The following is a 23,728-nucleotide window of genomic DNA, read 5'->3' on the forward strand; positions in this document are numbered from 1 at the left end:
CTAGCTTCTTTTATTGGAAGCATAAAGGCTATATATCATGGTGGCTGTGGCTCGGGGGGCAGAGTGGGTCTTCCAGAAGGTTGGAATTTCGATCCCAGTCTCCCCCATTCTGTGTGTGATTCTTTTGGAAAGATACAGACACTAAATTGCCCCAATGTATGATAGAGCAAGTGCTGCTCATAGATGCACTGTGTGAAAACCTGTACTGTAAAGCACTTCATACAGACCATTTAGAGCAAACCAACCGAGAGCATGCAGCATTGTACTCCATGCTGTGATTGGTAAAATTGTATGTATCATTAGATTTTGTCACGATGCATATATTTCTTGGGAAGGAGCAATCTGTGTAATTCTTAATGATCCAAAACATTGAAAAGAAATACTTTGGGTGATTAGTTCCCAGCATCCACTGCCTGCCGACATAATGTGTTCTTTAGCTGGATTTCACACTTGGAAACAAGCCCTCATTCTATCCATCATTTCACTTGCAAAATGACAGATGAATAATAGTTATATAATTTCACAAGTGGCTGCAAATACAGCAACACTTACAAAAATTGGTGTAGAGGCGCACAGAGGAGTGAGATTTGATTCTTCTACATACATCTCGTGATCTGTTTCTCAGCTCCGTGTGTGTTGGCCATGCTTGTTGACACCCTGAAACTATTTTTTGTGAGGTCTAGGATCTATTATTGGCTCTGGCTCTAAGTGTTCTCTGTTCCATAGCAAGATGAATTCCCGACATGGCATTAGGTTACCAGGCAACAGTGTACACTCCACTGCTTGGTTATAATTTTCTTTGTACAGTTATGATGTTTAATAGTAAGTGACTGCATGGCGGTCAGCCAAAATTTACCACTGTTAGCAGAACCCGTAGAGCCTGATGTATGTCAGGCAGCATTGGAGGCCAGCGGGCTATATTTGGCTGCTATGTTCCCTTCAAAGAGACGAGTTCTAGGTCTGGACTTGACGTTTCTCTTAGACTGGAAAAAATGGGTTTGGGTCAGTGAGTTTTTTTTGGGTGGGAGGAGGGTTGTTGTTGATGCTCAGAGGAAGGTGCTGGTCTCTGTTTCGGGTTGTTTTGTTCTCTTCATATTCACAGTGCAGGGAGCTTAAATGACGAATCTGGCAATTACATGTGTTGAAATGCAGCCCAGGCGTTTACGTAAAAGGCTGTCAGGTAAACATTGCTGTAATCTGCACAGGTCGCCAGGAGCTGTCACTGGATAAAACTTTGTACATGCATCATTTTCCTCTGCTACAAGAATATGTATTTCAAAACATAGTGTTAGCAACCGTAAAATAAGACATTTGAAAGTGACAATAACAGGTTTTGACAAATTCCGGTTTAACAGTAGCTTGGTGTCTATAGCGAACATCCCTGGGGTGGCCTCATTGATCTGGCAGGGACACAACATGTTCACAGGTGTTGTCAGTCAGCGAAGATCACTTCATTTGTCTTGGAGCCATTGCTAAGCAGCTGCGGACCGATGACGCCAATCTGCATCAGGTGATGTAATATAACTTCATCATTTATTTTGCCCCTGAGTTCTGTTTTTGATTATGCTCCTCTGCGTGTGCTGTACATGTTTTGAGGTTAAACAGAAGCACGTGGAGTTCAGTCCTGGCCTTTATCTCAGTGTGTTGTCACAAAAAAAAGAAATGGAAAGTCGTGTTCACACCTTTATTTATTTTTCCCGTTTCTGGCTGTTGCTGCCCTATGTGGTAGTGGGGCTGAAGACATTGTGCAGACAATGTCAGCGACACCCAGGTGCCAGAACACTGTTCTCTTACAGAACTAAGTTTTTCCTCTCTCACACCCTCAGTGTTTGTTGTTTCTGTTTCTGTTTATTTCTTGGCGTTGTAAGGCATTAACATCAGTTCTATTCAGTCCAACTGGATTGCGTGCACAGAAAACTCTTTAATCAGACCTTCAACCGCACCGATGATGCATCGCATACAATGCATCCTATTTTTAACTCCAAACATCTGCCGGTTGGAAAGTCAGAGGTGTTGCTGCAGAGTTGGTGCTGTTGCTGAAAAGAGGAGTAGGTAGTGGTGTGTGTGTGAGGAAATATTTTCTCTCTGTATAGATAGTGGGAGGAGGGCAGTGGCCCAGAGGGAGAATCAGGCTCCTGTTGCAGCTGAGACGCAGAGCTCGGTCGGTTCAGCCTGGTGTTCTCAGTGTTGTTCATCCAGCCCCAGTGTAGACCTGGGCTCTCTGGGGGGCGGCGAGGGGGCTGCTTCCATTTGTTTTCACTTCCTGTCCAAATGGAGTTGGAGAGATGAATCATTCATGTCTCTGAGAGGCCTCTTGTGTGGATGAAAAATGGGGAGAGTTAAAGTTCTTGCCTGGAGTATTTAAGATAGATTAGTGTTCTATGCTTTTTGTCAGTGTACCACTTTTTTGGATTTTTGCTCAAGCAACATTCATGCCTTCCATTTGTGTTTTTTTTAATTCTCAAGACAAGTCATTTTTATAAGGTTATATGTTTTTCACAGTGTATTTCAACTAAATTATGTGTGTGTCGTTGTCTTGCATATTTACTTACGTCCATCTGCTGATCTGTCTGTCAGTACGCCCACTGACCAGCGTCATGGAGAGCGCCCCTGCCCTTCCCTCCTGGCCTGTCAAATCCGCATGGTGTGATCAGTGAAGGTGATAAACGAGCTGTGCTGCAGAGGTCTTGGTATGCCCAGGTCTGACGGGCAGATTGTCACTTAACTGTGGAGGGGTGGGGCCGTTTCCCCCCTGATGGCAGAAACAGACAAACTTCAGAGGCCCATTAGTTGTCACTCCTTGCCATCCCATCATCCTCTGGGGCCCGGGACTGCGCTGCTGTGCGTCATGCTAAACATCTCTTTGTTGTTACCTTTCATCTGGGCGTATCTGCCACCTCTGTCAGTCCATCCTGTGAGTTATGGGGCTGCAGGAGGTCATGGCCGCAACCCCTCCCCACTTGGCGTGAAATGTGCAGAACAAACGGATCCAGGAATTACACAGAGATTGGACACACCGGTGGGATATCTAAGAGCGGAGCCCTCGTAAAGGTCTTTGTGGCCATAAAGGTGTGAAAGGTTTACCAGCCCATCTGTTTCCAAAAACAGAAAATGTTACCCCCTTTTGAGGTGACAACCTCGGAGCATAGTCTAAATTCTCCCTGAGCTTTGAGTGGCTTTATCTCAGTCAAGCTGCTGACAACATTTAAAGTTTTTCAAAAAGGGAGGCTTGAAAGCTACATCACGTTCTCTGTTCTCTTTAGAACAGAAACATGTCAGTCATCTGGAAAAGGAGGCTTTACTCTTGACTTGGATGTAAGAAGAATAACATCACTGAATTGCATATTGTATGAGAGAGGGGACCGAAAACAAAAAAAGATGACGCCTGGAGCTTTTTTCTTTCTCTCTCTTATTATTTTGCTCTTTTGAAGGTAGGAATCTCCATATTTTGTTCAGAGGGAAACATCCACGTTGTCAACTTCATTTCATCTTTGGATATTTCACACAAGGGGTTTGCTTATAGCATCGTTAAAGGAAAAAGAAAAAACTGACAGCTTTGAGGAGGTTGCATAACTGTAACAGTTTTTGTTTCTGTGCTGGTGATTTCTTCCATGTTTTGTAAAACGAGGGAGCCAAAGCTTGTTAGTCGCTGTGTTATTGAGGAGGCTGGGCTGAAAAATCTGTTTGGTTACTGGAGCCGAGATGAAAGACAAGAGGTCAGGAACGCTGCAGCCACTCCCAAGCACAGCATGGTGGCATTGCTGTGTGCGTGTGTATCCACGTGTGAGTGTATGTGCATGCAGGAGTGTGTTGGCCTGTGTGTGCGTGTGTGTGTGTATTTGTTTTCAGAGTGACGGTATTGATTTTTTTCTCCTCTACAGTATCTGTGCTCTTTGGAGGCATTTGCATTGTTTTCTCTTCTTGAGTCCACTTGCTCGAGCACAGTTTGTTCAGTGTTTGTCTTCCTGGTCCTTGGAGTTTGCTTTTGAAAAGTTCAGTTATATCACTTGCATCTCAAGCAGCCTCTCTTCTTCCTGCTCTTCATCAACCTGCAGGGTGCGCTGTTGCTGAAGGATCCGTCGGGGGCTTTACCCCATTGGACACTGTCCCACAATTTCAAGCCCTGCTGCCTTAGTTAGAGCTACGCGCTTTCCTGTATCATCCCAACTAATGAAACTCACAAATAGCAGTAACGACTGTCGAAGCAAATAATGAGAAAAGGGATTTATAATATCTTCATTATGACAACCTATGCAAAGACACAATCATAATACAGCAAAAACTGGTCAGTGTGTAAAGCGATAGAGAGAAAAAGAGCGAGACAAGGAGATTCATATTTAGTGAAAAAATATAAGAGGTTGAATATTTACTGCACACAAGAATTTCATGTGATTGTAGCAGCTCTACTATTGTTTTCCCACCAAACAAGTCAGATGACCCCTGAACCATTCCTCTGCCTCTCAGGGGACAAGGGAAACCGGGAGGTGTTTGACTTGTTTAGGAACTCTCTTAGGAATCACAAAAGTAGAACATTGTCTTGTACTTGGGAGTTTGTGTAACACAAGCCACCAACTTCCACTGCATAAAAATCCAGCAGCTCATGGGGGTGAATTTGTAACCGCGGTTGGAAAAAAGGAAATATATAAATCTGATCTCAAGAGGCTCAAGGTCACCGAAGCAAAGTGTTGAAAAATCCCCTCCAGGTTTATGCATATGGAGCAGCCCAGACATTAGCATTGTAACAGAGGTTGCGGGTGCACTGTGGGACATTTCCTGGTATGCATAGCGCTGCCTTAATAGTCGGAGGAAGAGCTGTTTTTCAGAGGCATTGTTGTGTTGTAGACCTTTGAGACACCACAGGAGGAGAGGACCGCAACTGTGCTGTGGTTGAGTCGAGAAGTGTTGGCGTAGGTGGAAGTGGCCTGGACAATAAGCATCAGCCCACCCTTCCCATAGTAAACTTGATTTCCTGTTGCAGTTTTTTTTCTTTCATTTTTTTTTACCGTGGACCTTTTAAAATCCATGAATGGGGTTTTACATGAGTCTTTAAAGGTCATTGACAAACCCAGAATAGCAGGCAAGCAGTGAACGGACCCTGTTATTAAACTATAAAATATAGTTTTGATTATGTTATGTTGTCAGGTTTGAGCGCTCAAACATATTCAGGTCACAGTGGTGCTCACTGCCTGTACTTTTTCTGTGACTGAAATAAAAATGCTGGTATTTTGCCAGAGGACAAACAAGACCGATAAAGTTTTTTCAAAATCTGTGGTGATTACAAAATATATATTTTGTTATCATATTAAGATAATAGCTCCAAGTCACTTGGGGAGAATAATGCTATGATTGTCCACTCATAAATGGTCTCGACGAGCAGGATGTGGATTGGAACGATGCCTCTGAACAGAGAACCTTTGTTTTTATTAATCCCTCAGGGATTTTCTAAGGTCAGCTCAGCTTGGCTGGATTCCATCAAAGTCACATGTGTCTGTTTGGGCTAGTGTGTTTGTATGGTGGGGATGAGGCATTTGACTTCTGCAGGCGTTTCACTGATGTAGGCCAAAGAGACACTGATGCAATGCACACTGTGGATTCAGGCAGAAAACTCCCTTCCTTTTTCATTGGTTAATAGTTCATTAAATTACCAGCTGACATTAAGAATGATCGTCCAAAGACTCTAATCAATGCTAAGCCTGTTTTGGTGTCACAAGTGGATCAGTAGTTTGTGTTGCTTTGAGAGAAGGTGCTGGGCAACCGGACAAAGTGGAACATGAAGTGGGCTTGTCGTGGTTTAATGTAGAGTGGAAGTTGTACAACAACAACATGGTCAATTTGATACAAACAGTGAATCAATGGTTTCCAGCAGAGATGAGCACATTGATCAGTGAAAATACTGGGCGCTGCCCTCTGTTTCCAGTTGGCTTTTGTGCTCTGCGTCTATTTTTAGAAAGCCTGTGGCAGCAGATGAAGGCAGGGCATCGGGGACCTATTCAAAGTTAGAAAGTAAACTGACCTCAAGGTCAGTACACAATAACTGGAAGCTTTGAAATTGCTTTGAAATTGTGTTTTTGGCCTTTTTGGAATTCTGTTATAGTTCAGCCAGTCTCTTACATCAGATTGAAAGTTCACAGCAAGTGAATGAACACATTTTTCTTTAAAGTTTTTTCTTTACTTTTAAGGATATTTGTCAATTCAACACTCTCTTTGAATGAAGACTGACAAATATGGATTTTGGGAGCAGATACTATAATATACAGCCAATGTACATAATGGAAAAAAATGTCAGTGATTCCTAAGATGTCATTATCAAAACCGTATGACAGTTTTACCATAAACCTTATTATAAATAACTGTCAATAAAAATAAAACACAAATACAACCAGATATATAAAAGATAGAATTTTTTAATGTAAAATATAAACATAAATGCACATTTCTGCATTGTTTATTCTTTAAAGTTTTTATATTCGTGCATATCGGCAAACATAAACGCTGATGTGTCTGTGAAAGGCTCATATCGGCCAACCGATATCGGTCGGGCTCTACTTTAAATAGCACCTCGGCCTTGGCTCTGGGCTTCAGCTCTGTCTCATTATTTGCTGCATTGCAAAACTTTGTTGGCAGTGTTTCAAGATTAAGTACAAAACATGCCTTGCCTCTATGCTTTTTCATGTTACTTGATCCAACCTGTTAAGTGCATTCTATATCACCCTGAAAGTCCGACAGGAAATACCACAGGATGCCAGACAGAGTAACCCAATAAAAGCAAGAGCGCCCAAATCATTAGTGGGGGAAACACGCTCACATAACGCATCCAGATGTACGGGCTAATTGGATTTTACCATCAAATCAACAGCCATAGTGCCTTTGTGCTTTTATGAGACTGACCGCAAGGTAAACGGAAAATGGTGTGTTTGAAGTGACAAAACGTTACCTGAGGCTCTCAGCAGACAGAAAGGCTGAGCTCGCCGACTAACAGTGCATGCTATATTTCACATACTGAGACTATAGAGCAGCAACGTGTCATGGCGTCACTCCCTGAATTGATCTAGGATCGCTTGCACAGTTGGCGACGGTGAGTCATCAGGGGCTGATGTAAGTAGGATGGCAGACATTGAGGTAATTGGTGTGGAGAGGTAATTTCCCTCCTGTACCAGGGCTGCCCTCAGAGCCGCAGGGTGGCCACTAGAGAGGGAGAAGGAGCATGTTTACGTATGAAGTTGCTGTTAGTATGCAGCCCCTCTCTGGGGGGAAGAAGATCCCCTCTGACTGGAGGAATAAGCACCTGACGATCACATCCGCCGCAGTGCTCCTGGGCAGGCATGATGAAACCCTGCACACACACACCGGCAGGAAGACAAGCAATAGGTGCAAAGGCAGAGAGGTGGATAGAATGAATTCCATCAAAACAAATCCTAATAAACATTTGTATCAATTAAGCTTGTGTTAATGGGGTCTGGGATTCATTGTGATCAGTTTATTTTACAATAGAAAACCCCCCCCCACCTCCATCTCCCATCTCTGTCCTCGGCACCACCGCCGCCACATGGGGGCTTTGAAGTTCAGAGAACACGGAACAACAAAACATGGCTGACTCACTCCCTCCCACACATGGATCATCCGCTATTAAGGGGAACAAAACATTTTCTAGCCAGATCAAATTAGTTGTAATATCTGTCGCAACACTCAAGTTGGACTCCCTTCCTTCTCCGGTCCGCCTCCCCGCTGGGTTTCATCATGCACAGTGTGTCACAAGGCAGCAGTGCTGTGGTGATTAAGCCACAGAAGTTTGGGAGTTGATTTGGAACTGGCACAGTAATTGTGGTACTGTGAGTCGAATGTAAAAAAAACACACAAGTCTCCAGGTTATGACCACACTTTCTTGAAATAGAACGGAAAAGGCTGAAGCACCATAGCGGGAAGTATATCTTTGTTATATTCCTAGTCCCTCTACATCACTTGAATTGAACAAGTCGGAGTAAACAACATAACAGTGATGCCTGTTTTGGATGCATGTGTATGTTCCTCTTGCTCTTTAATATAGGCTATAATGGCCTTTGATTTAAATTTGGAAAGTGCTAGGGGCACTTCACTGCTCTGGCCCACTTGTTCCCTCATCTCTAATACAACCCCCACCAAACATGTCGGTGCTCTGATGTCAAATAACACACACATACACGCACGCATGCACGTACACAGACACTGCACACGCACAGTTTGTGTTTGATACGAGGGAGGTGACAGTGAGTTGAGCCCCGGCCTCGGAGAGAGCTGAGCGGAGTGGCTCTCCAGCAGGGACGCTGACGTTCACACTTAAATGCTTTAATAGGACTAAAGTAGACAAAGGCCGCCAGTGACGCAGTCTGAGCTATAATGGGCTTGCCACATTGCAGGTTTACTGGACCCTGCCTATTGGACAGAGCTATTTCCAATTCCACAATCCCTCATCAGCCCCAGGAAGCCAGTTATAAATAAAAAGTGTAGGTTAATCGCTGCTTACATGTCCCGGTGAAATGTCGCTTTTTTTTCTTCTAAGGGAGCAGTGGGGCAGGTTGATCAAGGATAAAGGAAAGTAATTATTTACGTACAAGTGCAGGGGAATTAGTTTGATTTGCTATGGTTTTATAAGACAAATTAAAGCACAAATCTTTGTATCATGTACATAATATACAACAACAAAACAAGACAATAAATAAATCCAAATCAGATAGAAATATGTCAGTATTGAATGCTAGCCGCTGAGTTTGCAACTCATAGTTTTATTGTGCATTTGTGAATAAGCACATGAATGGGAAAATGCAAAATAGGTCATTAACTTTTAATTTTAGGGCAAGTTTCAGACAAAATCACTTTGTCATGTTATATAAACAGAGATTCCACGGTCATGATAATTTTCGTTCATCTGACAGCCCTCGTTCCTCTTTTGATCAATTATGCCTAAGCCTATGTTGAGATCGCCGCACAGGGTCAGCGCTCGCCTGCTCTGACAGATACTGTGACAGATGGAGCTCTGGGTCTTTAGCCATCATTACCTTGGACTTGAAAGCTTGTTATCTCTCACACCATCTTGTGCCAAACCTAATTCACAAAGATCAGGGGTTTGCTAAATCCGTAATGTGTCACTGAGGGGGGATTTGGGTTTGAATTTGTGTATTGGTTAGCTCACACGGTTCTGTGAAAATCGTTTTTTTTTCACTGATTAAATAAAGATGAAGAAAATTAATTATTCTGATTATTTATTGAGCTTTTTTTTTATAACTAAGATAGATATACAGAATAAAAATGAATATGTATATAGTCCCTGTTTTCTCTGATTATGGGTTTCACAACATATATCATATATCAGAGAGAGTTGTCTTATGTCTGGGGCGAGCCTGCAAGCTGTGCATTTCCTCCTTGGCTTCTTGGTTGTGCTGTGATAAAAGGATTGAGGGGTTAAATGTTTGTCCAGCTGAAACAACACAGTAAAACTCCTTCTCTCTCTCTCTCTCTCTCTCTCTCTCTCTCTCTCCCTCTCTCTCTCTCCCTCTCTCTCTCACTCTGTAGCCCAGTCGTCAGAGCTCAGGACCTAAAAATAGCCGCGCTGGCTCCACGCCTCTGGCTGGGGGACAGGTCAAATTATGAAGGAAGATGAAAAATTTAAAGGCACAGGCTGCTTGGCCACAAACCCAGCCCTACGTCAGTGGTCGGACTGAACAGTTGACTTGACTTTTATGGGCCGGAGTCACATTATATTAACCGTGGATCTCGGCCATGTTTGGGATGTCATATTAATTGAAAAAGTCCCACTGGGTGCTGAGAATTATGAATTGGTGCACTGTGGTGTCTTGTTTGTTGTTTCTCAGGTCCACCGTAAAAAACAGTACCATGGGTGTTTCAAGGAAACGGGCTGTGTAATCCTGGTGGTGTTCTTGACAGAGTTTGAGAGGTTTTGTAATTGGGATCATGCTGTTAAGGCATCATACCGTTGGCTTCCTTGGCTAGCTAGCTGAAAGCATGCTTCCTGAGTAGCAGCACTGCCCTGGATACACACTGAACCCCCCCACACACACACACACACACTGAGCTAATGCAGTGAGGTTACACTTAAATGAACACAGTGTTCCTTCGCTGTCTCATTTGTGCAGAGTTGTCAAAAATAGTGTTGCATTTGCTATTTAAAATATACATGCAGCGTTATATTTTTTCCATACATTTTTTCCCCCATTATACTGTAAATTGGATGTACATGGATTTTCATGTTTTGTGAATCACATAAGATACAACAGCCATGTTTTTGTGCTGTCTCCTTTCACTACATCAAGGCAAATATGGATCATTCCACCCGTGTACCTGAGAGAACAAAACCCCGAGACGTAAATAGAGCGAGTGAGAGAGACTGGTTCAACAAATCAGAGAAGAGAGAGATGGAGGAATCAAGCCTCCATCTGCAGAGAGGGAGTCAGGAGACATGCCTTCTGGCAGGAGCTGAAGAAGACAGCTGTGTTTGGTGTGGTATTTTTAAACGCATCAATGCTGCTCCAATCCCCGTGCCTCGCCTGACCTATTTTTAGCCAGGGCTGGCCATTGTTCTATTTCTGTCACCTGTGGGCCACGCAGTTGTTGATTCACATGCAAATGAAGCTCGCTCCCTCCCCAGCTTGCATTGCTTGCCTCAGTGAGGTGCTCAGTACGTGCTACACGGCTTTCCTAGCAACCCGGCTTTTGCATTTCTCCTCAGTCTCTGCTCAGGCACACTGCTGAGGAGAGGAAAAAGCCACAGAGTGGAGGGAGGCAGATAAGGAAAGCAAAAAGAAGAAGCCGGGCTCTTCTCCTAACACTGTGTTTAGTGTTTTTTGGACCAGACTGAAGGCAAGGGGCAGCCTGCTGAGAGGAGTGTGCAGTTGGTGTTATTGCTCCACAGCGAGAGTGGTTTTCTCAGAGGAGGAGGCAGAGGAAGGGAGAGAGAGAGAGAGTTGCCTGTTGTCGTGGTCTCTCCCCTGAGTGGCTGAGGGGTGGCTCTTGGTGACAGGAAACGCAAGGCTGGCGATGAGACCTGAGCGCTGAGTGGAGTATGCTGCAGACGATTTACGAGGGCGAGTCAAGTTTCTCCACAACAGACGGGCGCGTTGGACACCAGCAGCTCCTCAACCAGAGCAAGATGCACAACGTGAACAACTCAGGTGATCACACAGCCCGGTGTTCCTGCTCCTCTTGAGGAATCTCTCTCCCATTCTCTCCCTCCCTCCCTTCTTTGCATTCCAGTCCCTGTCTTTTCCTCCAGTGCTGAATGCGTTCCTACTTCTCACTGCTGTCTCACATCCTCTGTGCCTCTCTCGCACACATTCACTCCCTCGCTCTCCCACGTCCTCTCAACTATTTGCGCTCAGCTGGTCTCTCATTCTGTGTGAAAAGGGAACTCAAACCTCCTCAGCACAGCAACGTGGTAGGATCAGGCTCCTCTTCCTGAATCCAGGTATTTACTCCTGCTTTGTGAACTGTGTGTGTCTCAGAGGGATGGCTGCTTTTATTTGACACATGTCTTGTAATGAGGTTTTAAAAAAAAAAAAAGTTCTGTTTATCCTAATCCAACATGCACAAAGAGTGTTGTTTTTCTAATAGAGGGAGGAAATGTGTTAACACTATTCCCATGCTCTGCCTGCCTGAAATGAGTCACTGTGAACATGAAAGGGGTGTTGTGTTTTGCGAGCTCCCATGTCAGAGTACACTTTTCAGCGAACAGGAAAAAAAACTGTGAGAAAAATACTGAGGGGACAACTGAAAGGTTTCTCTCACCATAGACACCGGCTGTTCTATTTTTTGCCCCAGAGAATTGAATTGAAGAGGACACGACTGACATCAGTATGAGTAACGTCTATTCACTGTATTGACTCAAGATGAGTCACACCTTATTTGCTTTGATCTTTCCTTTTCTCCTGGCATGTGGCTATTGATCAATATTTCTTTTATTTCAGAGTTGAAGCATTGTGTTGTGTGAAAGAAAAGTCATGTGGGCCACTCAGATGAATGCTCAACGACAAAGTGCGTCATGTGAGTGCTAAATTTACTGAAAAATATGAGTTCTCACTTCATTATCTCCAATTTGCAGCAAGAGGGCAAAAAAGGTTATTGAACCAATTTAACCGATTTTCTTCAATGTGTTTTTAGTATTTCTGATGTGAAAAATAAGTTAAAACTCACAAAAAAAAAACAACCATTAAAATGAAAAAAAAAACATAGCCTTAAGTCTGGTTTCAGGCGAGCAGAGTGTGTGACTGAAAATGTCTCCAGGCAGTGGGCTGAACGTGAGGAGATTTAAAAAATAAAGCAGGAGGATGACAGGGAGATGACACATTCCACCTCTGTCAATAGAACCGGTTATTTGACTATTGGGCTGCACTGTGTCTCAGCGGCCTGTGAGCCAAACAACAGCTTCCACACCGAGCTCCTGAACCCGGACTCCTTGCTTATTCTGTGGGTCAGCTATTCTTAGGTGAGTTATTTTCAGCTTATGGCATTAGCCTGCTAAGATTAGGCGTCTGTGCGTTATCATTCCATCTCAGCATGCTCCTGATATACCCGCAGTTTGGAACAGGTATTAATAGAAATCTTCGCCCGTTTTAATTTGTTCTTTCCACTTTATAGTCAATCACCTGACAGTGCCTAACATGATCTGTAAAAGATGCTGTTTACTGGGTGTAAAGTAAGTGTTGTTTGAGCTGATTATTATCCGTGGTTTAGGGTATCCGTCTTTTGCCATGAATATTTTTTCGGTGAAGTGATCCTTGTTCCATCTAAACACAATATTTGTGCATTGTTGTCTAAAGCTTCTTGACATTTATGTCACGCTGTGCCCCTTTGCTGTTGCATTTCAAGAGGAGCATGAAAATAAAAGGCGCAATGTTTTGATCAGTGTCAGTAACATTAAAGTCCTGACAAATACGGCCCTCAGATGAGCTCTCCAACGCGGGGAAATCTAATTAGTTTCTCCCCTGAGAGCAAAATATCATGTAAAATATCACGCAAGCTCCCTTCAATAGAGACGGTGACAATGCTGCACCTTTCAAGTCCTCTTGTCTGTGTCCTGTATCTGTTTATCGTCCGTGTTTGAAGTGCTCACTGCTCAGGAGCATGTGCACAATAATACAAAAGAATATGGGATTTTTTCTCATTACCGACTGATCATTGTAAGAATGAAGTAATTTATTATAATCCATTAAACAAAGAGCATATCAAACAAAAAGTCCAAATAAATATACATTGTACTTTTTGCACGTTTTTTTTCTGTTGCAGGAAAGCGCAGCTTGTGTTATTAGTATATTGTAATGAGTGCTTTTCCTCTGGTTGGGGGTTTTGCTGTTGCTCAGGGTAATGGAGACAATTGACTCTCCCTGTTTGATTTATCAGGAATTGTATTGACTGGGGGATCTGGTGCCAGTATTTGGATAATGATGATGAAAAGTCCGGACAGAGGGACACCAATAGACACTATGTCATCTCCATTGTTTTGCTTGGATACGGATTTATGTCGTGTGTTGTGTGTCGTTGTTGTAAGACACATTTTATTTGGCATGATGGCAGAGCAGGTAACAGTCGGACCCCTGGCTCCCCTCAGTGAAAAGACCTGTGGTGGTCTCAGCTCCGCTCTCTTTGTTAGCAGATAGCCTGCAAAGCCACAGCTCTGGCTCAGCTGCAAGGACGAGCCTGAGTCTTAAAAATAAAGACCTGTTTCCTGCTTTAGACATGCCAGCTGCTCAAAATAACAAGGCACTTAATGAGAGACCCAGCACCACATTGCAGTTCGAAGCATCAGCTTATTTTTGCCCTCAAACATCTTCTGTATCTCTGGTTCTATTTATACTGTCAGACAGGGAATTTAGATCAACAACCGTCTCTATGGCACACTAAATGTGCTCGCAACATACATGTTAACAGTGTCAACACACAGTGGGCCATTATGTTGACTGGCACCTGCGATTGAAAGTAAAACTAAGGGAATATTAATCTATGGTCAGTGTCATGATGGGTTCAGATTCATATGTTTCACTGATGGAGCAGCGGGTCCTCGTATATTAAGGTTGAGTTGTGGTTAAGATGATGTTTTGGAAGTTACACTGGTCTTAATTTGTTCAAAAGAAAAGCAGGTAGCCTATGTAACACAGCATTTATATGCATTTTTATAATTTGTATTTACTGCAAAAGATTTTAGACTGAGCCTAATGAAAAGTTGAATAAGCTCAGGTACATAATTCTTTAAATGCAAATGTGACTATTGCAAAGCAGGGATACAAATATTTTTATCTAGTAATTAATTAATTGATAATTTTCCAGGTATATTTTTATTTTATTTCATTCCCACTGTACATTATTAATAGTGTGTTATGCATTTCACAAGTTTTATTCCTGAAAAACAACTCTACTGAGCCCAGCTGCCTAAATAAACATTGTTGTATATAGCTTTTTATAACAATTAAAATAGCACATTTGTTTAAACACCTACTTTTCACCACTAAGCATGTTTTTTCCCCATTTTAAGAATCAGAGGTGAATACTATTTGACTTATTCAGTGACATCAAATTGTGCCTCCAGGTGCAACCAAGACGTGTTAGAGTGTAAGAATAGCTGCACCATTTATATCCAGCGTTACAATGTTTATAATATAAATATTTCCTCTTTCTTGCAAGTTGTCAGTCTGTGTTAGCTGGATAAAAAAAGATTTCACTGAAATGTTCACTTTTGTTTTTAAAGCCGGTTAGCTCCAATTTGAGTCTGTGTGATGCCTCGTGTTGATGGTGTTTTACTGTATGTGTCTCTGTCTTCCAGACACCTCACGTGTCATAGTAATGTCACTGTGATGTGCATCTATTCTCCCTTCAGGGTGGGAAGACTGCTAATGTGGCCTGAGGCAAAAAAAGACCGCGATCCAACATCTCAAATTAAGGCTGTGATTGTCACTCTAACAACCGCCGAGGCTAATGAGAGGCATATCGGTTATAGAAATAAACACTTTGGGGACACTGGCGGTGCGACGCTGCAGTGGGAGTGTGGTCACAGGCCGTGAGTCACTCAATCCCCCTCTGGCTGGCCCTCCACAGGGAGGAATTTGGGCATGGGGCAGGGTGCTTGTCGCACCCTTGTGCTAAAAACAAATTTGGGACCTGTCATTCATAAATCTCTTGTTTACCAGTGCCTGAAGACACTTCTGTGCACTTTCCACCAATCAGGAGACGTCTCACTTTCACCCGGAATAAACTAGTCGGATCACGGGACATAATCGCCGATCCAGAAGTGGTTGGCTCTTCTTCTTCTTCTTCTTCTTCGAGAGTGATCATCTCAGAATTGACCCAAAAGTAACATAAATGCAACACTGCGCTTATATTTTTGCCCGTGTTAAATCAAGCAGGCGGCTTCACAACTCTGACTGACTTTCGCACATTGTCTATATTAAGACCCTGCTCAGAAAAGCATTTATATTTAGCCCTAGTTACTGGTGGTTCCGTATTCTCCTCTGCCTGAGGAGTATTTTTGTAGTAAAGACACCGTAGATTTCAGTTCCACGTAGTTTTACAGTGCATTTGACTTAAATGCATCAATTGTAAATTTGTGGCAGCAGATATGAAGCTCTAATGTGTCCTGAGTACAGTTCAGATAATAAAGCAGTTTTTGACCTTTTCCATGTGTTTCAACCAGCATGAAGAATAATGTAAATTATGAAAAATGGAAGTTGTAAATGATACGGTGGTTAGAGGCTTCACCAGACCCCGAACAATTGTCTCTCTAGTCTCTAGCTTTCGGACCTTATTATGTTCCCTCGACGTTGACATCCCATCCAGTGTTATTCTCGCCGACACGGTGGACAGACAGCGGACAAGAATAGAACAGACCCACGAGGCTGTTGTGGTTTCCTCAAGGGCCATTTCATACAGCCTTGGCTATCAAAGGTTGCCTAAGCTTCCACACTCCTCCTCCTCCTCCTCCTCCTCTCCTCCACCTCCGCATCCTGTTAAACCACTGTCTGTGGTTTTCTGATGGAGGCTCAGCTTGATGTGCCGATCAAAGTGGAGATCCTTAATGCCAGTCACAGTGAGGGGACAGAATGAAATATGAGATTAATTAGATATCACGGTGGTGAATTCTCCGAGGCAGCAGGTGTGTGTATGTGTTTTTTTTTCTTTTTTTTGTTGCTATATTTAGGTCCATTAGGGAAAAGTATCACTAAGGCTGCCCGACTCCCCATGGGCCTCAACGGTTCACAGGTTCATGGCTGCCCCTGGAACAGCGAGAAAAGAGTCCTTTGTCAAGTACTTACAAGCTAAGATTAATATTCCCTGTCAGGAGAGAAGGGTCTGTTCTACAGGTGCCTGTTCTCTGCGCCTGCCGAGCCGCTGCCCTCCTCTTGTCATTTGATTGGAGCTGTTTATAGAACATAGAGAGAAGAGTTACAGCTCGGGAGTCCCCTGTAGCTGTCTACACCCTTTGAAGGTGTTTTAAGAAAACTTCATCATATCACTTAGCCACTGAATTTCTCCAAAAAATGTGTGTGTCTACGTGTTTGTGTGTGTGTGTCTGTGTGTTGGAGGGTTTTGTAACGTCTCTCTCTGCTGGGGACTCCTTTCTTATATAAGAGCTGAAAAGCTGATATAATAGTCAACATGTCACATTGCCACTGTAGGCAGGAGATGACATGCAGCGAGACTCGATATCTGCAGGATAGGGAGACGTAATTATGTCGCCACCGTTGCCATGGCAGCGGCAAGTTAGGGTGGTGGATACTAGGGTGTGGGGGTTGTCACAGACCAGGATTGCGCCACTTGCTTTTATGCTTCTATTTATAATCATCACCGCCGCATACACATGGAATGGTGGCAATGAAAAACAGGCTACACGACAAAACAAACGGGCGCCGGGGAGCTTCACGGCATCAGCACGCATTAGGGCGCTGTGTTTTAATTGATGGCTACACCCAGCGTTGATTCTTATTCTAATTGGTACTTTTATTATAGTTCATGAGGATGAGTACATAACAGGACAAAGTACACAAGATTGTTCACATGTAAAGTGTGATGTGTTGCTTCATTGTTGTGCTTCCAAAGAGCAGGTGATGTCGTAACAAGGCTTGTGTTTGCTCTCTTAAATGTGACCCCTGAGAAGATTAAGGCAATGAATGCACTCAATAAATCTCCCTCCAGCCACTGGAATTTTAAGCAGGGTTGAATATTTCTGTGTTCTCCGAATCGATGAGACATTTTACAGTCTGGACAGTGCTTACCCTTCCTTGAATGTCACACCATGATCGGCATAACCAACATGTCATTTTCTTTTCAAGAATTGGACATTTTGTTCAATGACTGGTTAAATAGCTTTTTCTATATGTAAAAGTGATTCAAAGATGTGATGCTTAAAAAGAAAAGCGTACTAAAGCCAGTTGACAAATTCAGCTGATCACAGATGTGTGAAACACACAAAAGAATAATGTACAAGTACTGATCATCTTCGGTGGAACTGAGTGATGAAGTAGCCCTGTCTCTGTTGCTCTTAACTGGAAATCGATTTTTCTCTGTGGAACAGGCTATATATAGAGCGCAGAGACCAAAGGGATGCCCTCTCACTTTGTGTCAGGCAATTATATGTAATGTAGGTAGTTGTCAGAGACAAAGGCAGCTCTTACCAATGCACACATCTGCACTCCGAGACGAAAACATCGCAGTATCATGAATTCATAAACAATCGCGGGTTCACAAACGACTTGGCCTTAAATCATTTATGTTGAGAAGGGATGTCGGCATGATGTTCTGAGGACTCCCTTTATTTATTTATCAAACAGTGGAAAGATAGGATTTATGTAAATACTTAAATGACCACTCCAACGTTTCGTGCCAAATGTCCATTGAGTTTGTTATACAGCTGCTCCCAGTGGACTCTTCTGAATGATGGGATCCTGAGTGTGTTTACAGTAGACATTATAATTACAGGTTTCTGAGGATCATGGGAGAGAGCGATTATCTCTGAGCTTTCTTTCAATCTCTCCTTCATTTTTTATTTTACTTTTTTAAAACTCCATGTTTGTTTTTTCCTGTCCTTCCTAACTCAACCTAATTTGTAGCGTGATTGGGACTGATAAAAATAAAGATGCAATTCGGGACTGACAAATCTCTTTTCCTCTGCTTTTCCCTCAGTGGACATTAAGCCAGACGTGCCATTGGCTGTGGATCCCCTATCTCCATTGGACCTGCGCACAGACCTGAGAATGCTGGGGCCAGGCTCGGACCCAGGACTGTGGGAGAGGCAGCTGCAGCAGGAGCTGCTCCTCATTCAGAAGCAGCAGCAGATCCAGAAGCAGTTACTAATCAGCGAGTTCCAGAAGCAGCATGAGAAGTTGACCCGTCAGCATCAGGCTCAGCTTCAGGAGCACCTTAAGGTCAGCGTTGCATTGAACAGCTGTACGGACGACAGCACAGCAGCGAACATGGCAGAACAACACAACACTGCAGTGTAGAAAACAGCAGAGCACATCACAGCATGGCATAGTGCAGATCAGTGGAAAACATCATGGCTCAGGACAACATTACACAGTGTCGAGAAGAAGAAAACTCTCGACACAGCAAGGCAGGGTGTTGAGAAATACATTACAGCACAGCATGAGCTCTGTTTTTACAGACAAGTACAGATCCGTCCATCACAGCAAAACAGAGACTGCAGAAGTTCTTAGGAGCCACTTTTGTTTTAAAAATACATTTATCAGTGTGCTTCCTGCTGACTCGAGGGCTGCGTGTTTCCTCAGCTCCAGCAGGAGCTCCAGGCCATGAAGCAGCAGCAGGAACTTGCCGAGAAGGAGCGTCGTATGGAGCAGCAGCAGCAGCAGAACCAGCAGGAGAAGGAGCAGGAGAGGCATCGGCGAGAGCAGCATGTTTCCAGCCTGAGCCTCAGGGGCAAGGAGCGCTCCAGAGAGAGTAAGAGCTTGACACCGCCGCCATCTCTTCACCATCAGGGGTGGAATTAGTGATTTTGACAGCCCGAGGCAAAAGCAAGCATGAGGCTTCGAAATCCTAACCCTCAACCTTTCAATCATCTTTTTAATGCATTTTCTTAGAGTGGGGCCTGAGCGAAATATGCACAGAGCAGCTTTAAGTTTGGCGTCCTGTAGCTGGATGTTGCACTGAATGAGAAAATACACATATGCAGTATTCATACAGAGTTCATGATGAGTTACGAATATTCAGAGATCTTTTTGCTATAAAGATCGACAGACATGGTAGTTACTTAAGTTCTGGGAGCCAGCACCAAAAAACAACTGATTTCCACTTTTTATCTTCTCATGCAGCAACCAGTATATAAAACAGTCTTCCAGTGATATATTAGGATTATCACTGAGGTCCACATTGGCCTATGTTGGCACACTAGCTATAATTGAGCCATGAAATTATATTGTGTAGTATTGTAATAAAAGGGGTGTTTTTAATCACTGTATTTATTTGCCATCTGGCAGCACTTTAAGACCACCTATTCTCCCTGACCAGGACTAATTACAGTCTCAGTGGGATTATATTCAGCAGTATAGCTGTAAATAAATAAATAAATTAATGAACAGTAAATAATTCTCCCAGTACAGAATATTAAATTTGTCAATATTAAAGCGTGTCAATAGTAGATGTAACTGTCCTGCAGGCAACCTGGAAACAAGGCAAACCACAAACTTGAAATGAACTTAACTCATCAGGTGAAGAGAAATATACAAGGGTAAAAGTACGATGATGACACGATGGTACTGAACTGGAACATTCAACTGATGACATAAGGTTGGCCGGTGACATTTAAGCCTTGAATTTAGGAGAACATATCTCTCAATAGCTGATCAAAATAGATTCAGAGAGTGATTCATATCTGTTTTTACCTTATAGCTAATAATAGACTAGATTTAGGACTTTGTCGGGTCAGGTAATGTGAAACCGTGCCCTGCAACTGTAGCCATCCAGTGGGAAAGAACATCGCTCGGCAGTATCACTTCAGCAGCTTGAAACTTATATGGTGCTTTTAGGCCACTAGGGGGAGATGTCCCTACATAAGTGGTGGGTTCTGTTTTAGGAGAGATTATAGAGGGAAAAAACAGAATTTTGGGGGATTGAGGACAGTTTTGAATTCCAGCAGTGATTTAAAAGTGAAATAGGGAAACAGATGATGAAATCTGTGAGTTACAGTAGCGTAACAATTGGATTTTTAAAGTTATATTGGGAATAAAATGTCATGAGTCATAGCCCTAGGGTGACCCCAATCCCTTTGGTTCCGTCTTTTGGTCTCACAGGTGCAGTGGCCAGTACCGAAGTGAAGCAGAAACTCCAAGAGTTTCTGTTGAGCAAATCAGCCAAGGACTCTGCCACTAATGGAGCCAGTCATTCTTTCATGCACCACCCAAAACTCTGGTACACGTAAGTACTTTTAGTTGTTTTGGAATTAAATTAAAGCAAACTGTATTTAAATCACATAGAAATATTCTGTTGTTTTTATTATAATATTATATCGTTGTCATTTGTGTGATCAGGTCTTCTCACCACACATCACTGGACCAAAGCTCTTCTCCTCTGGGCGGCACATCCCCCAACTGCCAGTACACTCTGCCATCACCCATGGAGAGCAAGGACGACTTCCCCTTGAGGAAGACAGGTTTGTTAATTTGCACGCATACACACACACACACACACACACACACACACACACACACACACACACACACACACACACACACACACACACACACACACACACACACACACACACACAGCACAGACAAAAATTCAAACACCTCCATACATTAATGTGCACAGACACACGGTAAGGTATTTCATTATAAGTTTTTTAAATGATGCTGTGTATTATTAATTCTCCATTTACTTCGCTGGGTTTTTAATATGGTGAATGTTTATTTGACCCGTGTCAATCAAAAGGTCGACGTCCTCCGCGAGTATTTCCTGAGGTTGCTGATGACCTGCTAATGACATCAGTCAGGCTCATTATGACCCCGTGCTCCCTACTCATTCCTCCAGGGCTCGACACAAAACTTTCATAAGAGGTGACGCATGCCAGGAACGTAACTTAAACCTGCCTTATTCCTATTTGGGTTATTCCTAAACATACCAGCTGAACACGGCCAGCGACGCAGTCCAGTCACGTGTTTTCGCTTCACAAGTTCAAATTTTAATTACTGTTATTTGTACTGAAATTATCTCGCCATTATTTAAAGGAAACCACATTTGTCCCTATGTTACAATAACAAACCAGGCTGCGAGGCCCCTTTGAACTCCTCGGTGGTGAACGAGAGAATTAAAGCAGATTAATTTCTCCTGAGTTATGGGCTTTAAAAACTATTTTGAAACGACGCAGGTTTCCACCAAAAAGCAGCTCCGGTTTGTTGGTTTAAAGTCGAAGGAACCCTTTGGGGACGACTGTGTAAATAAGAATAATTCCCGCCTCTCTTGGTTTGCAAGTGCTCGCCAAGCTCCAAACTTCATAATTGGGCTGTGAGGTCACCAAATTGCATTATGATCCTTTCCCTTCTGTGTCTCTTGTAATTACAGTGAAAAACAATTATACTTGTTGAGTTATTTAACTACAGGCCTGTCATGTTGCGTGTATACACAATTTAAGGATCAGGCAAAGGAATTATATCTTGTAAATTAAAGTAACTGCATGGCAAGACTAAATATCAGAAAGGTAATGAAAGCTGTGGCAGCTTTTATTTATTGTAATTTCTTTGAATCATACCATTTTGCCACAGAAATACCTCGTCTAAAGATATATATTTACACTTTTGAAACCTACCTTCAGACTCACAAGTGTAATAACCCGTTGAAGACAGTTTTATGAAATAACAGAGAGACTGTGTATTGCAGCATTGTTTGTCTCACACTGTAAAAAAGCAGGTTTAAACAAACAACTGCTCTCTTCTCCTCAAACACAACATTTTTATCCTTTCATTCGTGGTGAACTCATCTCCCCAGTGTCTGCGCCCGACTCTGTTGCACTGATAAAAAACTATTTCTTGCTCTTTGAATTCCTGAATCTATATGTGGTCATTTCCTGCTCCAGCCTTCCTCCCCCACTTCCTGTCTGTCTTCATTAAAGTCCTCTGAGAGCTTGGCACGCGAGGGGGGGGGGACACACAAAGGTAGTGTTGTTTCCCCGAGCCACTGGCTGTCGCTGATAGCTGATTGGCAGGTGTTTGCCGAGTTAGGATTGGCACGGGCAGGATGAACCTGGACGGGACTGTTTGTTTAAGCAAAGATAGTCCTCTCAAAACAAAGTGGAGATGACTCGAGTGCTCCAGCGTGAAGAGTCCCACTGCTTCATTTGGCCAAAGGGCAAAGAATCATCTCTCTCAGGTCGAGTTTGAGGTTCACACTAAGGTCTATGATGTCCTGTGTCTGAGGCTTAAATATGAAATCTAGGTTTGACAGATACAAATTTTATTCAAATAGTTATAATGTATTTCCATCATTTTCCCTGGAAACAGGAAATAACGAGGACACATTTTTCTCTTCCTGCTAAAATAGATATATTTTTTAAAAGCCTTTGTGATAACTTAAAGACATAATATGTAAGAATTCTTAATTAAAATGTCTACAAATGACTACACCTATGTTATATATATGTTGTTGACTTGTCAACTTATATCCAAAATGTGTCCAACAATGTTCTTTCCCAGAGAAACCCACAATTTTATTTAAGGTAAAAGGACGTTTAGTCGCGTCATATCCGCTTCACCTGTGGCTTTGCTGTAACTAACCAGTTTGCCAGTCCGGCTGTTTTTCCTTCCACAGTTTGTAATGGTCACTCGTATTTGATTATTCTTTGCCATTTGCTGCGTAACGTGAATAAAACGTTAATACATTACCTCAGGATTTGCCCCTGAGTCATATCAGGTAGATTTTCATCAGCAATGATGGTGAATACAACAACTTCCATGATCCCACACTGTTTCACAAAGTCATCAGACTAGATGTATTGTTTTGATTGTGAGACCCCTAGTGGCTGAAGTTATTCCATCCATGTTAAGCACATTAATATAGAATGCACATGTAGAGGACAATATAATAGCACAGAATACACATATTTGAGATGACACAACTATGAACCAGCTCTGAAAATACAAATCTAAAGAAACAATACGTGTTGTGATCTCTTTATACTATCAGTCGTCCTATTAACAGTGAAATGATCTTTAAATACACAGAACAGCTGGGACAGCCTTGGTTTCATTTCCCCTCGCCAACAAAAAGCTGTTTGAAGAATTTCACGTGATGAACTTGTTTACTTGGTATATCCTCTTCGTTTCTCTTCCATAAACCAGAATAGAGCGGACCAAGGCCGCGCCGTAGTTTGTGCCCAGAATAGTCGCAGCTTAGCAGTAAGACGTGCGACACCCTCTCTGGTCTTGACCCAGTTGCCAAATGTGAGCGTTCAGCAGGTGCAGGAAATATTTTCAAAAATAACTCGGCAAAAAGGTAAAACTGTAATATAGTGAATATCAGAAACATGAATTAAAGAATATAACTCGTGTCTTATGGCAGAGAATATCTCAACTATGAGGAGCTGTGAATAGCTTTGGTTACAAATGTTAAATTGTGTTAAAATAAATTGCAACCAGCGAGCATTAATTCCTCCATTGCAGGCTCATGTTACATAATAATATCATTTAAAATTCATTGCAGGCCTCCAAGAACACACACCTCAGCTTTTCACATCAGCCGTGTGTCC

At 42.7% G+C, this 23,728-nt stretch overlaps 1 protein-coding gene across 9 annotated transcripts in view; it reads left to right on the top strand.

Moving 5' to 3' along the window:
* The window catches only part of hdac9b (histone deacetylase 9b), a 42,744-nt gene that overhangs the window by 8,420 nt on the left and 10,596 nt on the right, over positions 1 to 23,728 (top strand). Inside the window, exons 1-6 of one of the 9 annotated variants that reach the window (XM_035163722.2) lie at positions 10,625 to 11,455; positions 11,955 to 12,030; positions 18,157 to 18,398; positions 18,762 to 18,930; positions 20,271 to 20,403; positions 20,517 to 20,638. In XM_035163722.2, the coding sequence (XP_035019613.1) occupies positions 11,988 to 12,030; positions 18,157 to 18,398; positions 18,762 to 18,930; positions 20,271 to 20,403; positions 20,517 to 20,638 (709 nt within the window). In that variant the 5' untranslated portion in view covers positions 10,625 to 11,455; positions 11,955 to 11,987. Of the gene's footprint in view, positions 1 to 10,619; positions 11,456 to 11,954; positions 12,031 to 12,106; positions 12,473 to 18,156; positions 18,399 to 18,761; positions 18,931 to 20,270; positions 20,404 to 20,516; positions 20,639 to 23,728 lie in introns of those variants that run through there. The other 8 variants (XM_035163721.2, XM_035163723.2, XM_035163720.2 and 5 more) reach the window with 8 other exon arrangements.

This window comes from Hippoglossus stenolepis, chromosome 8, assembly GCF_022539355.2.
Source record: "Hippoglossus stenolepis isolate QCI-W04-F060 chromosome 8, HSTE1.2, whole genome shotgun sequence".
NCBI classification, from domain to species: Eukaryota; Metazoa; Chordata; class Actinopteri; order Pleuronectiformes; family Pleuronectidae; genus Hippoglossus; species Hippoglossus stenolepis.